The following is a 17,509-nucleotide window of genomic DNA, read 5'->3' as shown; positions in this document are numbered from 1 at the left end:
ACGAACTTGCTCTCAGTCACCAGCTTTCAAGTGCGGAACTTACCAAGATGACTACACAATGATTTTCTAGCTGCGCAGGGATTGTTGATCGAAACCTGATTAGCTAAATTAATGCACTCTTCTGCGAACCGACACTTTTGAAGATGTCGACTCGACTCATCAAAGGTACCGACTCGACCCGTCAAAGATGCTGGCTTGATATCAAAGGTGTCGTCACGACTCATCCATGCGTGGGCTGCTGGTCGCTGGGGGCCGTCACTGTAGCAGCGCGCTGACTCCCTCCCGCCCGCGCGTGAGCCGCTCCCCGCCCGGGGCCCTGTAGCAGAGCACTGACTCCCTCCCGCCCGCGCGTGAGCCGCTCCCCGCCCGGGGCCCGCCCCTGTAGCAGAGCACTGACTCCCGCTTGTCTACATGCAGCTGCCCCCCCCCCCCCCCCATCCAATGGCCGCCACTGCAGCAGCGCACTGACTCCCTCTCGCCCCTCCGAAAGCTACGTCATCCTGGCGCCGCAGGAGATGAACAAGGTCAAGGATGACCGGGACGCCTGTGCGACGTGCCTCAAAGTGGTGGAGCTGGACGAGGATAAGTTCCGCCTGGGTCTCACCAAGGTACATCGCCCCCCGCCCCGCCCCGCCCCCGCCCGCCCGCACCCGGCATGGCCACCCGTGGCTCCAGGACAAGGAGGCGTCAACCTGCATCCGTGTCTGCCCTGTGTCCAGGAACCGCCTCGTCACAGAGCGGTGGTAGCAGATAAGCGTGCAAGCATGCGAGTGGAGAGGTTCCAGGGAGAAGCCTCTCGCTCTGCATCCACGAGGGACTGAGCATGTCTTTTCCAGGACGACGCTGGGAGCAGCGCAACCGCCGACGGGACGAGAACGTTTCCCGGGAATGCTGTAGACCCCCAGCGTGTCGTCTGCGTGCCCCCGACCCCGTGTGACCCCGACCCGCAGAGTACCTGCGCCCTGCACCCAGCAGCAACCGCACCCCACACTTGACAACACCCGCACCCCACACCCGATAGCACCCCATCAATCGTCCGTCGGCGTTGGTGAATGTCTCCTCGTGATCTGGGCCAACAACAGCGCAGACTAATCGGAGCAGACTCGACGTAACCCGTCAACAGGCCTCCAGACCTCCGCAACTCGGCCTTGCCCACATGGGTGGCCATGCACGATGAAGAGGCTGGTGCGAGGTTGACGCGTTACGCGGAGCTACTCCTTCCCCTTCGGGTTCAGTGTGATGAACGCAGCGAGCCTGACCGGCATGATCTCCCGCTTAGTTACGTTATCCTGGCTGTGGATGAGATGAAGCCGTACAAGGAGGACCGCGACGCCACGCAAAAGTGTCTGGAAGTGCTGGAGCTGGACCAGGACAAGTTCAGAATGGGGCTCACCAAGGCATGTCTGGAATGTCAGCTAACAGCGGGTGACGGCCGCATGCGTGCTGCTGTCTCTAACCGGACACTGCGGCGACGGCTCGATGTCAGCTCACTCGCTTTGCTCGAAATAAGAATGTCTAGTACAGGTAAATGATAAGTCACAATCCTAGGGAAACTGGCCGGCGGTGCCATGAAAGCTTTTGCTCAGCTTATTCTGCTTTTGCCAATCGCGATGCGTATGCATCTGAGACTTGGGTAACAAGTTGTATAGTCTAGAGGCATAATCAAATATCATGTTTATCGCCTGGATATTTGTGTTTTGCGGCGTTGACATTTGCGTAAAGGTACAATTTGCGTAAAGGTATAGTTAAAACTACGGATCCCTTTGCCGTCTCTTTCCATCCACGACTTGTGATTTGCTTCATGAACAAAGTGTTTGGACTGCCGGGTATTGTTGGCGTTTTATGACCGGCGATGTGAACATAAAGCATGAAATGTCGCGAAGGAATCATGTTACCGGTCCCCATTCAAATCTTCAAGCTTGTTTCATGAATAGTAATTGAGTCCATCGCCATTTCAGCTTCTTTTTCACTTCTAGCAGCCTTTTGGCTCTCCATGATAGGCACGATGTGCAAGGTACAGTGCTCAGTTCTTATAAAACACCACTCAGACACAATCGCAGGTCTCCAAAGACGGCAAAAGAAATAAAGCAGAAGACCAGACACGCAACGCAAGAAACGCACGTTAGCATTGCTATGTTGGTAACTGATGAGGATGGCGACAATGACAGCATGGCGACTGCGAACAGGTCTTCTTCCGTGCCGGCGTTCTGGGAGACCTGGAAGAGCTGCGCGATGACAAGCTCAACCAGATCTTCTCCTGGATGCAAGCCTGCATCCGCGGATACAGGTCGCGGAAGGAGTACGAGAAGCTCAAGGAACAGCGGTAAGTGGCAGATACCCCTCCATCCTACAAATTGTTTTTGCTCATCCATATTGTCATCCTCTCCCATGAGGCACAATGGCCATTTTTGTACCGCTTTGCTGCAGAATTCACCGTGTTTATTTCCATGACATGTTCATTTTCATGACGCTGGGATACGCAGCGTTGGCGAAGCAGTCTTTTGGCGCCTGGCGACACAATCTGACTGGCATCGCGCGTCATATTCTCAGCCTGCCCTCCCTCGCCGCGACCCGTGACCTCGGGTCAGGTGCCAATGTTGGAGTTGTGACCCCGACCCCATCCCTGACCCTGACCCTGACCTGCCACGCCCGCAGGGCCATGCTGCTGGTGGTACAGCGAGCTATCCGCAAGTACATGAAGCTCAACGGCTGGGCCTGGTTCCGTCTCTGGATCCGCGTCCGCCCCATGCTCTACCAGACCCGCATCGAGGACGAGCTTAAGGTCAGTCACGTAGCAGGTCACGGATAGGTCACCTGACACGACAGGCGGTGTCCAGGCTGGTTGCATGGCCGCTGTGGCGGTGTTCAGTTAGGTCACGTGACTGATGCAGGCTTCACTGAACCTGCGTCGAGGTCAAGGTCGAACACGTGGGAGGTCAGGCACGGGTCAATGTCAGACAGCTGACCGACACCCGCTCCAACGAATCAGACCGGCAATGACGTGGCTTAGCTTAACTTTCCGGTCCGTTCGGCTGAGGGCCAATGCACCGCGGTTAGGCCCGCTGCAGCGAGCGTTCGCCATTCCAATTGTTTCAAAAGCCTGGTCCCCTCACATTCCGATTAATCCCGTTGTCTGTACACGGTGCAAACGGGCTTGCGTTGTTTACAATACAGCAGGACTTAACACAATAAAAAGGTACTATCCGGAGTCTGTGTTAGAGGTCATCCTATCGTGGCATCATCCTCCTTCTTACCTTGCTTCCCCCTCTTTCCTAGGCCCGAAATGGTCCTTACACGCCAGGTACGGTTTGAATTAAGTTCCTCGCAATTGGGGGAAGCTCGGTGGTGATTTTTTCTTAGTGGATTGGACCGGATTGAACCAGGAAGTCTAAATAAGCACGGATTAAGAATCCACTGGACCCAAATCCCGGGCCGGAACAAATTGTTTGGAGCGTGCTGAGTGACCCAATATCGATTTAAATTGTTAATTTGTGGCAACCATGATACATTTGGCTTACTGTGATGGAGTGGGTCAAAAAGTGATAAGCATTTTGCAATAGAATATGCGATGATGATAAGTGATATAGATTACGCAACAAACCATGCTTGCAAAGATAAAGTAAACTGGATGGTGTTGGAAAAATTGTGATAGCGTTGCATCGGCTGTTGAATTGCATCTAAAGTGGCTGGATTTCATTTCATCTTCAGAATTCCACCCACGAACAGCCCCGGCTGTGCTCATAACCACGGAATACCATCGAACAGTGAGAGGCGGATAAGGGTCATCCGATTTATTCCTTTCATTCTATGCACCATAACCAACGCTGCATTTTCCAACAAGCCGCTCAGAACGCTGCCGTTCTGACGCCTATAGCTGTTATGAAATGCAGTCGAGTCTGGGGCGAACTTCGCTCATCATCCGCGTACCTGGATTTACCGCCGCGTATCACGCCGTAAGCCTATGCGGCTGCGGCAGACGTAGGCTCAGGGTGTACCGGAGCCCCACAGGTCTCAGTCTGGCCCAGACACTATAACACATTCCCGAGTAAGGCAGCCTTCCAGCACCACGACATGCCCCCGCCAGCAATGCAGTCAGCATCGTTAACTGTGGGATGGATTCTAGTACCTGTGTCCAGTGCAAATGTACCTCGAAATCAAGCTGAGCGCTGCGTTGTCCCAGCAGTCTCCAACTGTAACGATTTTAGTACCGCTAGAGATAACGGCAGCGGTTACCAGATCTGGTCAAACAAACGCAAAATCGAGCCTGAAGCACTTTGGAGCGAAAGACACTCAACTGAAACTGGACGCTTATGAACATTTTAGCCTCTAGCTGCATAAATATGGTTTAAATGCACAAGGAACTAACAAATGAAATAGATTTGCAATACCCAGAGCCTGTAGTCCATCACGCTACCTGCCCCGGCGCTGTTCTATTCTAGGTGTGCAAATATTGTTGCTGCATCAGGTGGATAACCAGACAAAGCAACGGAAAGATGTATCTGGACTCTCGCCAGCTTTTGAGTGGCTGCCGCCCTAGACGCTAGCTGAAGCCAAACTGTGCGGCCGCGTTTTGAACAGGTGGATACTGAAGAAATGGCTTAATTCGGGGCGAGCATCTGTGGTAAAATGGACATGAAATGTTACATATTTATGACATTGTTGCGGAAATCGATAGTTGTGAAAGAGCATCAGTTAACTTTCCCATCTTAGTATTTAAAACCAGCGGTACGCAGTCGCTAGCCTCAGGCGTTCTGACGCATCACTTCGAATGCTATTTGCCATGCTGTTTAGATGCGCTGTTCGTAAACAGGAAGTTCAGAACTCATCGATGGACTACGGGTTTGGCATAAACAGGATTGAGCTGAACCCTTAAGCTCAATCTTGCAGAGTCCGTAACGATGTTGCTTCAGAGGTAATGAGGTTCAAACCAAACAAGAGCTCAACTTTTGTGATTTATCCTTTTCGTTAAACACACCTGATCATGCAGAGTAGCATGGCTGCCTGCCCTGCCGATATTTTTCGTCGGGCATCGGACCGTACGAAGCGAGCGTGACGACCGATGTTTTTTTAACCGAAGGTATCTCTCCCGTTGATTTACCAAACTGGCGTGATTGATAACGTATAAACATGGCGGTTCCAAAACCAGCCGCGGGCAGAGCCACCTGTCGCCTGAGTTCCGAACTACGCCGGCGGATGGGCTGGTGGGGGTCAGAGCTGTCTTGGAGCCCGGCAAAGTCAGCGGCAGCTCTCAAACACCGTGCGAGGGAAGCTTGCGGAGTTTTAGTGATCCTCGGCGACATGGATTACTGTGTTGGAGAGTTCGAAGAGAGCGTTGAAGATGCGGTGGTTAGATATGAAGAATGGCGAGCTGGAATCGAAGCCCTAGTGCAGGTAATAGGGTTCACATCGACAGCAGTCTTCGACAAGTGGAAAGTTCAAAACAGCCAAAAGGCTGATGCGAATTGCTAGCATGTTCCTCGCCAAATGCTTCAGATGCGGGCACGAATGGACAGTTCTGGAGAAACTGGACGTGACAAATCCGCTAAAACGAGCTTCTGTCAATCACCAAACGTCGCATCCGCAACAATTTCATGAATAGTTGGTGCTGCCGTAGCTACACTGCATTCTCCACCAATGGATGCAGGCGTTTTTAGCGGTGTAACCTGGATGCAAATAACTTAATGATTTTTCTCATTCCTCACACACAGATGAAACGTGAGAGGTTTATTGCGTAACCATTTTTCGTCGTGTTCTACCAGTCCTCTTTTCCTTGGATCTGCGACCACATTCGTGGTCTGAAGGCTTCACTACCGTTTCACTGTCGCGCCTCCTGCCCATCGCTTCAGCCGTTCTTCTGTATGGCCATTGGCGCCGTCCACGCACCGCCTGCTTCCTCCAGTTCGTGTGGCTGTCTCCCCTCCCCCATTTCTTGTCTCGCTGTTGTGCTGGTGCCGATGCCATCCTTCTCCTGGCGATGCCGCCTCCGCACCTGCTGACTGTGCCCATGTCTGCCACCATGCTGCCGCTGCATGCCTGCCCTGCTGACGACGCCCGCATCTCCCGTCCCTCTGTCGTCGCCCCCCCCCCCTCCCCCCCCCCCCAACACGTCTCGCTATAGCTAACGCCGACCATGTCCCCGACAGAGGCTGAAGGAGGAGGCTGAGGCGGCGGAGGCGGCACTGGAACTTGAGCTGAAGCAGCGCAAGGAGTCAGAGGAGGCCAACATCAAGCTGCTGAAGGAGAAGAACGAGTTGCTCTCGCGGCTGGAGTCCGAGCGGGGCGAGATGGGCGACGAGCTGGCCAAGCAGCAGAAGCTGGCGGCGCAGAAGGCCGACCTCGAGAGCCAGCTGACTGTGAGTAGTGGCGAGGGTCAGGGAGAGGATTGGGGAAAAGGGGGAAGGGCGTAGAGGGCGAGGGTCGGAGGGAAGGGTAGGGTAAGGCGAGAGTCGGAGGGGAGGACAGGATAGGGTGGGAGTCGGAGGAGAGGGCAAGGTAGGGCGAGAGTCGAAGGAGAGAGCAGTACAGGGCGAGGGCTGGTAACGTGGGCTGAGTAGGGCGAGTAGATGTCATTGCTGCAGAGAGCCCGAAGTTGTGTAGTTGCTCCTGCTCTTCTTGAGAGAGGGTGTCATTGCTGCTTCGAATTTAGTTTGAGAACCCTTGTGGAGATTCCAATTAGAGCTGATCTTGGAAGAACGCGCTCGAGGGTGAGACAGAAGACTTCTCTGTCCTGCTTGCACGCAGGCGCACTGATTCATGAAGCTTTGAAGGAACTCCGTTGTCCGAATTTTTGATTGAATGCGAGGATTTTATTCCAACAGCATTATTTACTGTCGCTAACTGGAAACGGACGTCTGCGTTCTCGCACACCATGAGATCGTAAAACGATTAATGTGCTATCTATAGAAGCGACCTTCCCCTTTACAACCCTATCAAACCACCGCACTGACGCCTGGCAGGCTGTGTATAAACCGACTGCGGTGTGATCAAACTGAGTCAGTGGCAGAATTCTTGGAACCTAAACCGACTCTGTTTTGAAAATCCTGCGTTCCAGACCCCTGCCGCGCAGTTTCACCTTCGGTCATTTATTTCCGTTGGTGGGGGCTGATGCCGACAAGCACCACAAGCCAAGCCGTTACGATTACGGCTTGGCTTGATTCCGGACGTCGCGATAACACACGCATGATTCTGCTCTGGTCTCTAGAATGTGATGATCCGAGTCGATGCTGCTCTGCATCAGGCTTCCTATTTGGTGCATTACGTAGCTGGGATCGTTGTTGTATTTTTTATTTTCATTTTCGGGAAATATTTCGGGCAAGTGAAGAACATGAATCTGCGACATGCAGGTGTTACCTTATTCATGCATTCATTTGACCGCGTTCTAGGGGCAGCGAAATTTGTAACGGCTTCTCAACGTCTTTGATAGTTGAGATCTGATGACATGTTGCCGAAGAAGTCCGGAGAACGTTTTTGATGAGCTTAGCTTTGTTTGACGTCGTCTACGTTGCTACGTTACGTTGTCTTTCACGTGCTACGCTGATTTTAAGATGTGGACTCCTTCGTTGGTCCGATTATTGCCATATGACGCATTTTGCTGCAACAACTGTGTTTGTCTCTCCCGCTGTCTTTAAGAGCAGAGCAGCGGACTTCCGTGTTCGCATATGACGCCCGTTGACCAGCTGATGGCAGCTGCTGGCCGCCGGTTGACGGCTGCTGGCCGCCGGTTGACGAGTGTCGGCCGCCGGTTGACGAGTGTCGGCCGCCGGTTGATGAGTGTCGGCCGCCGGTTGACGAGTGTCGGCCGCCGGTTGACGAGTGTCGGCCGCCGGCTGACGGCTGCTGGCCGCCGGTTGACGGCTGCTGGCCGCCGGTTGATGAGTGTCGGCCGCCGGTTGACGAGTGTCGGCCGCCGGTTGATGAGTGTCGGCCGCCGGTTGACGAGTGTCGGCCGCCGGTTGACGGCTGCTGGCCGCCGGTTGACGAGTGTCGGCCGCCGGTTGATGATTGTCGGCCGCCGGTTGATGAGTGTCGGCCGCCGGTTGACGGCTGCTGGCCGCCGGTTGACGAGTGTCGGCCGCCGGTTGATGAGTGTCGGCCGCCGGTTGACGCTTGCTGGCATCTTGTGACCTCAGGACGCCCAGGATCGTCTGTCGGAGGAGGAGGAGGCGCGTCAGAAGCTGTCGCAGGAGAAGCGCAAGATGGAGCAGGACCTGAGCAGCTTCAAGAAGGACCTGGACGAGGTCCAGGCCACCATGAAGAAGCTGGAAGCCGACAAGACGGCACGCGACCACAAGATCCGCACCCTCAACGACGAGATCTCGCAGCAGGACGAGCTCATCAACAAGCTGAACCGCGAGAAGAAACGACTCCAGGTGAGTGTTGGGTCAACAGGCATGGCAACCCGAGTGATGAATAATTTGGGTGACAAGACTTTGTTGAAGGTTTTGGTGTGGCCGGTACCGACCTTCCTGAAGATGTTGGTTTTCAAGTTGTTTTTTTTGTTGTGTGCTTTGATATATGTTCTGATTTACTCCTACTTCAAGGACCACTTCCTACATCAACCGTCAGTCTGTCAAATAAACCGCCTCTTCACTGTTTCCACGAATTTCTATTAGCCCTGATACATATAATAGCCGTAGATCACATGACAATAATCCGCGCAGGCCAGGCTGGTTTGCGTACTGAAGCCAACCGATTACAGGCATGCAATCAGAAAACATGTGCTGATTACACTGCAAATCCACAGGAGACCCAGCAGAAGACGACGGACGACTTCGGCACCCAGGAGGACAAGGTGGGCCACCTGACCAAGGTGAAGGCCAAGCTGGAGCAGACGCTGGACGAGCTGGAGGACTCGCTGGAGCGCGAGAAGAAGACGCGCGCCGAGATGGACAAGGCCAAGCGGAAGGTGGAGGGTGACCTCAAGCTGACCCAGGAGGCCGTGGCCGACCTGGAGAAGAACAAGCGCGAGCTTGAGCAGACCATGATGCGCAAGGACCGGGAGATCGCCCAGCTGTCCAGTAAGCGGGAGGCTCGCGCAAGCACCCGGCCGGATGCACCCGGTCTGTGTTCGTCGGGGGGGGGGGGGGGGGGGCAAGGGGGGGCATGTACGCTTGATGGCAGGGCACGTCGAATTGCCAGCTGACTGATGATTCATATCAGAACTACCTTCACAAGTCAAGTAATGGTCGAAGAACTCAAAAAGTCGGCCATGCGAGGAAAAGAGTCCTACTTACGAGCTGACAGTAACTAAGACAAAACATTTCGTGGTTTTCCATGATTTACGAGTGATTAGAGATGCAGCTTTCAGATCCAGATCATAAAACCCGCCATGGACACCACGACGCACCGTCCATTTGTGATATCCAGTCTGGTTACGGCGGCGTCGGTTGCTGGCTACGGCGCGTTATCCGCCCCGTTCGCAGCGAAACTGGAGGAGGAGCAGGCCCTGGTCACCCGGCTGCAGCGCACCATCAAGGAGCTGCAGGGTCGCATCGAGGAGCTGGAGGAGGAGCTCGAGTCCGAGCGCCAGGGCCGCGCCAAGGCTGAGAAGCAGCGCGCCGACCTGGTCAGTGTGTGACGTCACCGGTGACGTCACCGGCTCTGGACAGCGGGCGGTGGGGGCCTGTCGTGGTGGGGTGTGTGGGACCTGGTCAGGGAGAGTACTGGTGAGCGGCAGCCCGGCGGGGCCAGCACGGCACGCTGGTGGTCGTTAGTGGTGTGTGGCTCAAGCACGCAGCTGTTTACTTGTCAGCTGGCGGTGGATGTAAAGCGTCGAAGCGAAAGGTTTCGGTGGAGCCACCGGCTGAACTGATTGAAGGCCTTAGTCGGTTAACGATCCAGTGAGCTTTGCTATACCCAGCGCTGAAAGAACGCAGTCCGTTTCAAGGGAACTAAGTACGAGAAGCTTTTCCTCCATAGAAACCTTAAAGTAGTCTCTCATGTAGCAGTCCTTCATGTATCAACGCGGTAGCACAATAGAAAACCCCGCCTCAACATAAGCCGGCGTTTACCCGTGATTGCTGACCCGAGATCAGAGACCGTCCAACCCATGCGGCACTGTGACCCGCCGCTGTGCCACTGCCAGGCACGTGAGCTGGAGGAGCTGACGGAGCGGCTGGAGGAAGCAGGTGGCGCCACCGCCGCCCAGATGGAGCTCAACAAGAAGCGCGAGAACGAAATTGCCAAGCTGCGGCGTGACATCGAGGAACAGGTGATGACGTCTGCTGACCCACTGAGGGAGTGGGAGAAGCGGCTTCCTTTGTCGTGGAGGAGCTTCCCGAAGTTGAGCTGAGAGGTTACCCAGCGTACTCAGGATGCGAGTACCTTGATCGTTCTGTCAGTAACACACCCCGCTGTTTAACCAGTGCGACAGCCTAGTGACGCTTCAAGTCATTCACATTCCCTCCTGGGACCCCCGCGGTCACGTGCTCCCGTACTCGTCCTCAGAGCATCCAGCAGGAGACGACCTTGGGTGGCCTGAGAAGGAAGCACAACGACGCCATCACCGAGATGGCCGAACAGATCGACCAGCTGAACAAGTCCAAGGCCAAGTAGGTTCCAGTCACCAGGTGGCATGGGTGCAGAGACTATGGGGTTTTCTAGTACGCGTCCTCACTGACGTGTTTATCGTCGCTGTTGTCTGGTTTGCGGGCGCGTGAGTAGGGAGAGTAGGTAGATGGATGCGTGCGGGAGAGAATGACACACATGGGAAGCTTAGTGAAAAAAGGAAGACAGGGGTGATAACAGCGTAAAAATACCAGCATGAAACAAACAGTGTTGATGGGGATTCCAACGAAAACTCTCCGTTGGTCTTCCTTCTTGCATCAGCAGCTGGCGCCATTCCCTCGAGCTCATTGAGACCCATGGTATAGCCACGCTTGTGCCGACACCTCAGGGCGGAAAAGGAGAAACTGGATAATTCGTCCAAGGCCCACGAACTGCGGGCTGCCATAGACCACGTCAACAGTGGGAAGGTATCACAGCTTGCATCGTCTCCACACGGTGTCCGTCCCGTAGCGCTGCTGAGGGTGCTTAGTGGTGTCGAATGGTGTGAACAGCGCGAACGCAACAGCACACACCCTGAACACGACACAGAATATACAGGTGTCGAGCGACGGTTCCGGTTCAGAGAGCAGGGATGGCTTCGTCACAACCGATTGGTCATGGAAGTCCTGTCAAAAGAAACCTTGGCTGATATCAAGTTTTTCAAAGGAATTTGAATCGGGGACATAATCAAGGACATAACTGATCCAAATATACATTTACCCAACCTGCTTCCAAATCAAAGTGCACTTCGGATGTAGGCTACTTTATTCTTACATTCAGATAAAGAACGACCAAAAATACAGCTGAATGGCTTCAATTACTGACGGGGTTAGAACGAAGCCACAACGGCGACAGAACGGGCTAGAGTGGGACTAGAACAGTTCTTAGTGCGGGGAAAAAGTAGCCTTAGGGAACGGGACTTCGATCGAGTGCAGATACATTTTGCCCGTCACTTACTAGGTCAAAAATGCATCTCTCGTGGCATCTCCAGCATGCGGAGGATACATCTCGATCATGTGCCTCGCCTCCGCCGAAGGCGAGCACCACTCACTCTCTCAGTCCGGACCGACGCTCGACGCTCGCGTCCGTCCGCCGCCCATGCCGCGCCGTGGCGTCCCCGTGCCGTCCGTGCCGTGCCCCGCCTGCATAGAGGTTTGCCTAGCTAGCGCCGCCTGTGGAGTCGCCCCGTAGTGGTGTAGCCTCGCCGCCGGACCCGCCGGAATCGAGCCCCGCTGGCAAGAGAGCCGCGCCGGCAGACGCCTGCCTCCGGCCGATTACAGGTCCGAGCGCGAGGCAGACTCCATGCGCAGCGAGGCGCAGGAGCTCAGGTCGGCGCTCGACCTCACCAACAACGAGAAGGTAGACGGCGACGGTGGCGCCGCCCCCGGCGAAGAGCGGAGACAGCGCTGCAGCGAGTGTCGACTAACCCGGCTGGCTGTTTTGCAGAGCCGGCGGATATTTTTGACCTCTTTGAGTTCGTGATTTTTGCGAGCGGTTTTTCGCAGTGGGTTTCCGTTTCCGTTTTTAGCATAGAGAAGCAGACGTCCCGGCTGGCGGACGAAGCTGAGGCGTACCGGCTCGCCCTGGAGCGGACCTGTCACGCGACGGTAACCTTCGCTTCCCTCTCTGCCGGCGTAGACAGCCTGTGCACGTCCCTTCCCTCTCTTCATCGCGCTCTCTTGTGCCATTCGTGCGGCTCCCTCCGTTGAAGACCGAACAACACACGCATGGCTTTCTTCAGCTTTTTGGCGCGGGGCTGGCTAGTGATGTTCATGTCACTCTACTGCTTCCGCCTGATGTCGTTCCGTAGATGTGACCTCTGGGCATTACGACTGAGGATAAGTACCAAAAACCATTAATGATTCTTCATCGTAATGTAATTCAATGCATTAATTTTGGCATGAACTAAATGTATGTGCACAAGCTGATCAGAATGAGGCAATGATTCCCTTGTGAGATAAAATATTGGCTCAAACATCCACTGGTCAATACTAATTATGTTCCACTCATCATATGAGTAGTTCTTTGAACGACTTTTCACTCGTCAATCGGCAGCTTCAGCTGCTTGCGATCCCCTGCTTGCGATTATAACCCTGATAGATAGATAGATAGCAGCCTCTTCCCATTGGCTCAGCTCCCTAGGCCTCTAGCGAAAGCTCTGTGAGTCACGTGACGTCCGCGATCGTTAACCCAAGACGCGATGCGACAGGCCAGTGAGGAGAAGCAGACCAAGATGCTCCAGGATCAGCTGGGCAGCATCAACTCCAAGCTGGAGGAGGCTAACAGGACGCTCGGCGACTTCGACAGTGCCAAAAAGAAACTGACCGTCGAGAACACCGACTTGATGCAAGAGGTCAGCAGCCGTCGTTGGGGGGTTTCGCCTGTCGGTGTGGCTCTAAATGTCTAACTGTGTGTGTGGGAAGGGATGTGGGAGGTGGTGGAGGTGGTGGTGGTGGTGGGGGGCGGGGGAGCTGTGATGTGCACTCTTGCGTGAGGTTGCCTGCGGTAAACTCACGAAGTCACATCGGACTGCCTTGCAGGTGACTTGTATGACATTTGACTTCCCACTTGTAACATCTTATCCTTGCCGATGCCCTTTTAAGACCTCTGACCCCCACCGGTGTCGTGCACGATTCCGACCACCGGTGCTCATCTGTGGCTCCTGACTCCGCCGGCGTCTCGTGCTAACCTCTCACCTACGTCGGCACCTCGTGGTGACCTCTGGCCTCCGCCGGTGGTTGTCTGTGACCGTGGACACCGCCGGCGCCTTGTGTTGACCTCTGGCAACGCCGCTGCAGCTGGAGACGGCCGAGTCGCAGCTGTCGCAGCTGCAGAAGCTACGCGCCACGCTGCAGACACAGCTGGACGATTGCAACCGGCTGTGCGACGAGGAGGGACGCGAGCGCGCCACCATCCTCAGCAAGTTCCGCAACCTCGAGCACGACATCGACACCATGCGCGAACAGGTCAGGGCTATGAAGCAGGCTGGAGTCATGCGACAAGGAGGCCTACAGGTGGACTGCGTGACAGGCTTCTGTGTGGTGCTGTAGCCAGCCACGAACAATCCGTCAAGTGATAGAAAGAAGTCAGTTGTAATGAGTTTTACATAATTGTTAACGCGGTTGAGCTCACTCGCTTGAATGGTCATCTTTCACATCATCCAGCTCATTGATCGATTTACTGTAATACGTTCTCATCCTCGTCTGTTTGCTTCGTCATCCGACTGGCTGTCTGCAATGTCACAATCGTCTTCACTGGCCAGTTATTGTGCGTGCGGTGCCCCGATTGGCTGCTCGCACCGACCTCACCTGCGGATTGGTTCACAGGTGGACGAGGAGGCGGAGAGAAAATCGGACCTGGGCCGCCAGGTGGCCAAGGCCCAGGCTGAGGCTAACCTGTGGCGTAACAAGTACGAGCAGGAGGGCGTCGCCAGGTGAGGGCTCGGTGGACCAGGTCTTTGAGGTGGAAACCTACCAACGTTGCAGAGAACGGTACCTCATCGACCTTGCCCTGCAGAAACACCCCCCGCCCCCCCCCCCCCCCCCGCTCCACCGCCACGGTTGGGTGGACCGGAAGACAGGTGCTCTAACCAGCTGAGCTATCGGAACGGACAATTAAAAACTCATTTTGACAGGATGTGTATTACTTCGTTTTGCGTCTTCTGGATACTACCATGAACTAACCAGTTTAAAATGACGCTGCGGTACTGAATCTATCGACCTGAGTTGACTGCGTTGAAATCGGTTGATGCATGAGCGTAATCCGCTCCCTCCTGCTCGGAATAGGGGTACCGGTGAGGCCGAGCAGAACAGGGTTAAATGACGAGCAAATCGAGACAAACCTGCGAGGCCAAGATCCCCCAAAGAAGCGCAAATCTCCACCCGTGACCACTCGTCTCATCTCCAATATTACCTTCTATCTAAACTACAATGTAATCCCCAATATATTCCCTTATTTACTCTCCAAGTTGATATCCAATAAAACCCCTTATCTAATCTACAATCCAATATTCAATCCCTTATTTGGTCTCCACTTTGATACCCAACATAATCCTCTTTCTAATCTCCAATCTAATGCCAATTATATCACTAATATAGTCCCTCACACAATCCCCAATATAGCCCCAAGTGTGGATCTGCCTCTGACGCTGATCTGCCGTTGCAGGGCTGAGGAGTTGGAGGAGCAGCGCCGCAAGCTGGCCGTCCGCCTGCAGGAAGCCACCGAGCAGCTGGAGGTGCTCAACCAGAAGAACATCAGCCTGGAGAAGATCAAGGCGCGGCTGACAGGCGAGATCGACGAGATGCATGCCGAGGTAGAGCGTGCCCAGCAGCTGGCTAGCCAGATGGAGAAGAAGGCCAAGGGCTTCGACAAGATCATCGCCGAGTGGAAGATGAAGGTACGTGTGGGGAGAACGCTTACCCTAACCTCGCCCTATCTCAGACAGAGTTGTCTCGCATAAGTGAAGGCACTCATTGACCATTGAAGCCCCAGCGCGCATAAGCTTCAACAAGTGAAGCCTCGTCTTCGATACGGCGTTGGGTTTTGACCTGGTGCGTGTGGCTGCTCTCGTTGTTGGCGCTGTATTGTTTACATTGTTTCTGGGTATTGCATTGTTTCGTGGACAAATCGGATCTGCCTTCAGAGGATCGTCACAGACATCAGTTGGGGATGGATTTGTAGAATAATTAACCATTAGACCATTATGCAGACAGCAGGGGTGGAGTTTCTTGTTCAATAAGGAAAGCTCCAGAATCTCGAACTTTGAGAAGAAAGCAGGCCGAAACTGAGAAGAATGCGTTTTTTACGGATATTGTGGCAGCTTGATTAATATTTTCCTGATCAGCCCTTCCATTCATCTTGCGGAAAGATAACCTCGATAGTCAATAAAAGTTAGGTGTGTTATTTTGTAGAACTATTATATTATCATTATCGACCTGCCGTCCAACGCAGATGCTATAGCATCGCCACCACCTGCCGCCACGCACAACTGAGCTTCGATTGCCCGCCGCCAGGTGGATGACGTGGCTTCCGAGCTGGACACGTCTCAGCGCGACTGCCGCAACTACAGCACCGAGCTGTTCCGCGTCCGGGGCGCATTCGACGAGAGCAACGAGCAGCTCGAATCTGTGCGCCGCGAGAACAAGAACCTGGCCGATGAGGTCAAGGTGAGAAGGAGGGTCGGGTGGCTAGATGCCCAAGAGTGTGAGGTTTCCTAGGACTGGCTGGGACTGACTGGTTGGTAACGGCACTGGCCCGTAGTCGTAGCTCAGCCATTGGTTGGGTGAAGCCAGGGAGCAAAAGTCTTAGACCTGGTCTGTCTGTCTGTCTGTCTGTCTGTTTGTTTGTTTAGGAGTGGGTTATCATCGTGTCCACAAGGTCCTTGCCTGTCTGTTCAGACGTTCTCAAGCGGCTCCGTGCAGGAAAGCTCTGCAAAAAGGACTAGGGACGGGGTCAACTATACTTTAAGTCCTTTTAAAGCCATTCTTGCCATACATGGGAAGTGCGGAAATTCCAATCCCCGCAGGCGCAAAGTTGAAATACGAAATCATTGTTAACCTGGGACTTCCCTAAGCACACAAAGTTACATATTGGCATCACAAATGCCTCACGCACCCGCCTCTTATACCTGCTCCATACCTGACCACCACTGACGCGGCCGGTCGGCGGCAGGACCTGATGGACCAGATCATGGACGGCGGCCGGAGTCTGGCCGAGGTGGAGAAACTGCGCCAGCGGGTGGAGCAGGAGAAGGAGGAGCTGCAGTCGGCGCTGGAGGAGGCCGAGAGCGCGCTGGAGCAGGAAGAGAACAAGGTACTGCGCGGTCAGCTGGAGCTGAACCAGGCGCGCCAGGAGATCGAGCGGCGCATCCAGGAGAAGGAGGAGGAGTTCGAGGCCACAAGGTCAGCGCGGCGAGCTATCCTTCGTGTGATCCAGGCTATGGGCAGCCCACGGCACAGATGCTCTGTAGCCGACGATGTTCGCTAACTTCTGCGACTCGTTATGTATGGATATAGTTTTTGCGGTAGAGTGGGCCATGCAAGTAATCCTATGCTGAAGGGGATGTGGCTATGACTATTCTTTGTCATTTTTTCTTGTTAACTTTCATAGACCATTGCCAAATTATCACAAACTTGTGGCCCTAGTCCCTCAATCCACTTACTTTGCGCGCCCCTGTTTGACAGGAAGCCAGCCAGTTTCTTTAAGGTGCCACATTGAGGCCTCTTTGTAACTCCTTTATAGAATGTCTCCTCGTGATCGCTCAAGCACCGAAAGGCTGACGCCATGTCAAAAAAGAACACTTTGAACAGATCTGCCATACATGTCCAGTAGAGCACTATGTTCTGAGCCGCGGCACCAGACAACCGCGAGGGCTCCTCGGTGGAGCACTCATCTGCGGAGCGCTCACCCCTCCCCTCCACCCGGCAGGAAGAACCACCAGCGTCAGATGGAGTCGATGCAGGCTTCGCTCGAGGCCGAGGCCAAGGGCCGTGCCGAGGCGATGCGGATGAAGAAGAAGCTGGAGACGGACATCAACGAGCTGGAGGTGTCGGTGGAGCGGGCCAACATCGAGACCATGGAGGGTCAGAAGACCATCAAGCGGGTGCAGGCGGAGCTGAGGGACGTGCAGGTGCAGCTGGAGGAGGAGGAGCGCTCGCGTGCCCAGGTGCGCGAGGCGCTGAGCCTGTCCGAGCGACGCGCCAACGCCCTGCACGGCGAGCTGGAGGAGAGCCGGACCCTGCTGGAGCAGGCCGACCGCGGTCGCCGCCAGGTCAGTCGGTCGTCGAGGTCATGAAGGGGGGCGGAGGTCAGGGACGGACCATAGGAGGCCAATCACGGCCACCGACAGGTCAGTTGATCACCGGGGTCATGGAGGTGGGCAGAGGTCAAGGACGGATCACAGCAGGCCGACCGTGGCCGCCAACGGGTTCCACCGGGGTCACAGGGTGAGCAGGGGTTGGGGATG

At 54.7% G+C, this 17,509-nt stretch overlaps 1 protein-coding gene across 1 annotated transcript in view; it reads left to right on the top strand.

The window, feature by feature from the left end:
* LOC119096078 (myosin heavy chain, muscle) overlaps window positions 1-17,509 on the top strand; it is a 46,898-nt gene that overhangs the window by 25,216 nt on the left and 4,173 nt on the right. The window contains exons 20-36 of the mRNA XM_037218933.1: window positions 1,280-1,397; window positions 2,187-2,323; window positions 2,656-2,782; window positions 6,144-6,353; window positions 8,130-8,369; window positions 8,744-9,017; window positions 9,423-9,565; window positions 10,085-10,210; window positions 10,447-10,550; window positions 11,826-11,904; window positions 12,755-12,898; window positions 13,344-13,511; window positions 13,872-13,978; window positions 14,710-14,941; window positions 15,558-15,710; window positions 16,216-16,445; window positions 16,972-17,314. Of these exons, the coding sequence (XP_037074828.1) occupies window positions 1,280-1,397; window positions 2,187-2,323; window positions 2,656-2,782; window positions 6,144-6,353; window positions 8,130-8,369; window positions 8,744-9,017; window positions 9,423-9,565; window positions 10,085-10,210; window positions 10,447-10,550; window positions 11,826-11,904; window positions 12,755-12,898; window positions 13,344-13,511; window positions 13,872-13,978; window positions 14,710-14,941; window positions 15,558-15,710; window positions 16,216-16,445; window positions 16,972-17,314 (2,935 nt within the window). The remainder of the gene's footprint in view (window positions 1-1,279; window positions 1,398-2,186; window positions 2,324-2,655; window positions 2,783-6,143; window positions 6,354-8,129; window positions 8,370-8,743; window positions 9,018-9,422; window positions 9,566-10,084; window positions 10,211-10,446; window positions 10,551-11,825; window positions 11,905-12,754; window positions 12,899-13,343; window positions 13,512-13,871; window positions 13,979-14,709; window positions 14,942-15,557; window positions 15,711-16,215; window positions 16,446-16,971; window positions 17,315-17,509) is intronic.

Source organism: Pollicipes pollicipes, unplaced genomic scaffold, assembly GCF_011947565.3.
Source record: "Pollicipes pollicipes isolate AB1234 unplaced genomic scaffold, Ppol_2.1 Scaffold_4219;HRSCAF=4965_pilon_pilon_pilon, whole genome shotgun sequence".
In the NCBI taxonomy this organism is placed as follows: domain Eukaryota; kingdom Metazoa; phylum Arthropoda; class Thecostraca; order Pollicipedomorpha; family Pollicipedidae; genus Pollicipes; species Pollicipes pollicipes.
Note: the sequence above shows the minus strand (reverse complement) of the source record. Positions and strands in the feature narration are given on the sequence as shown.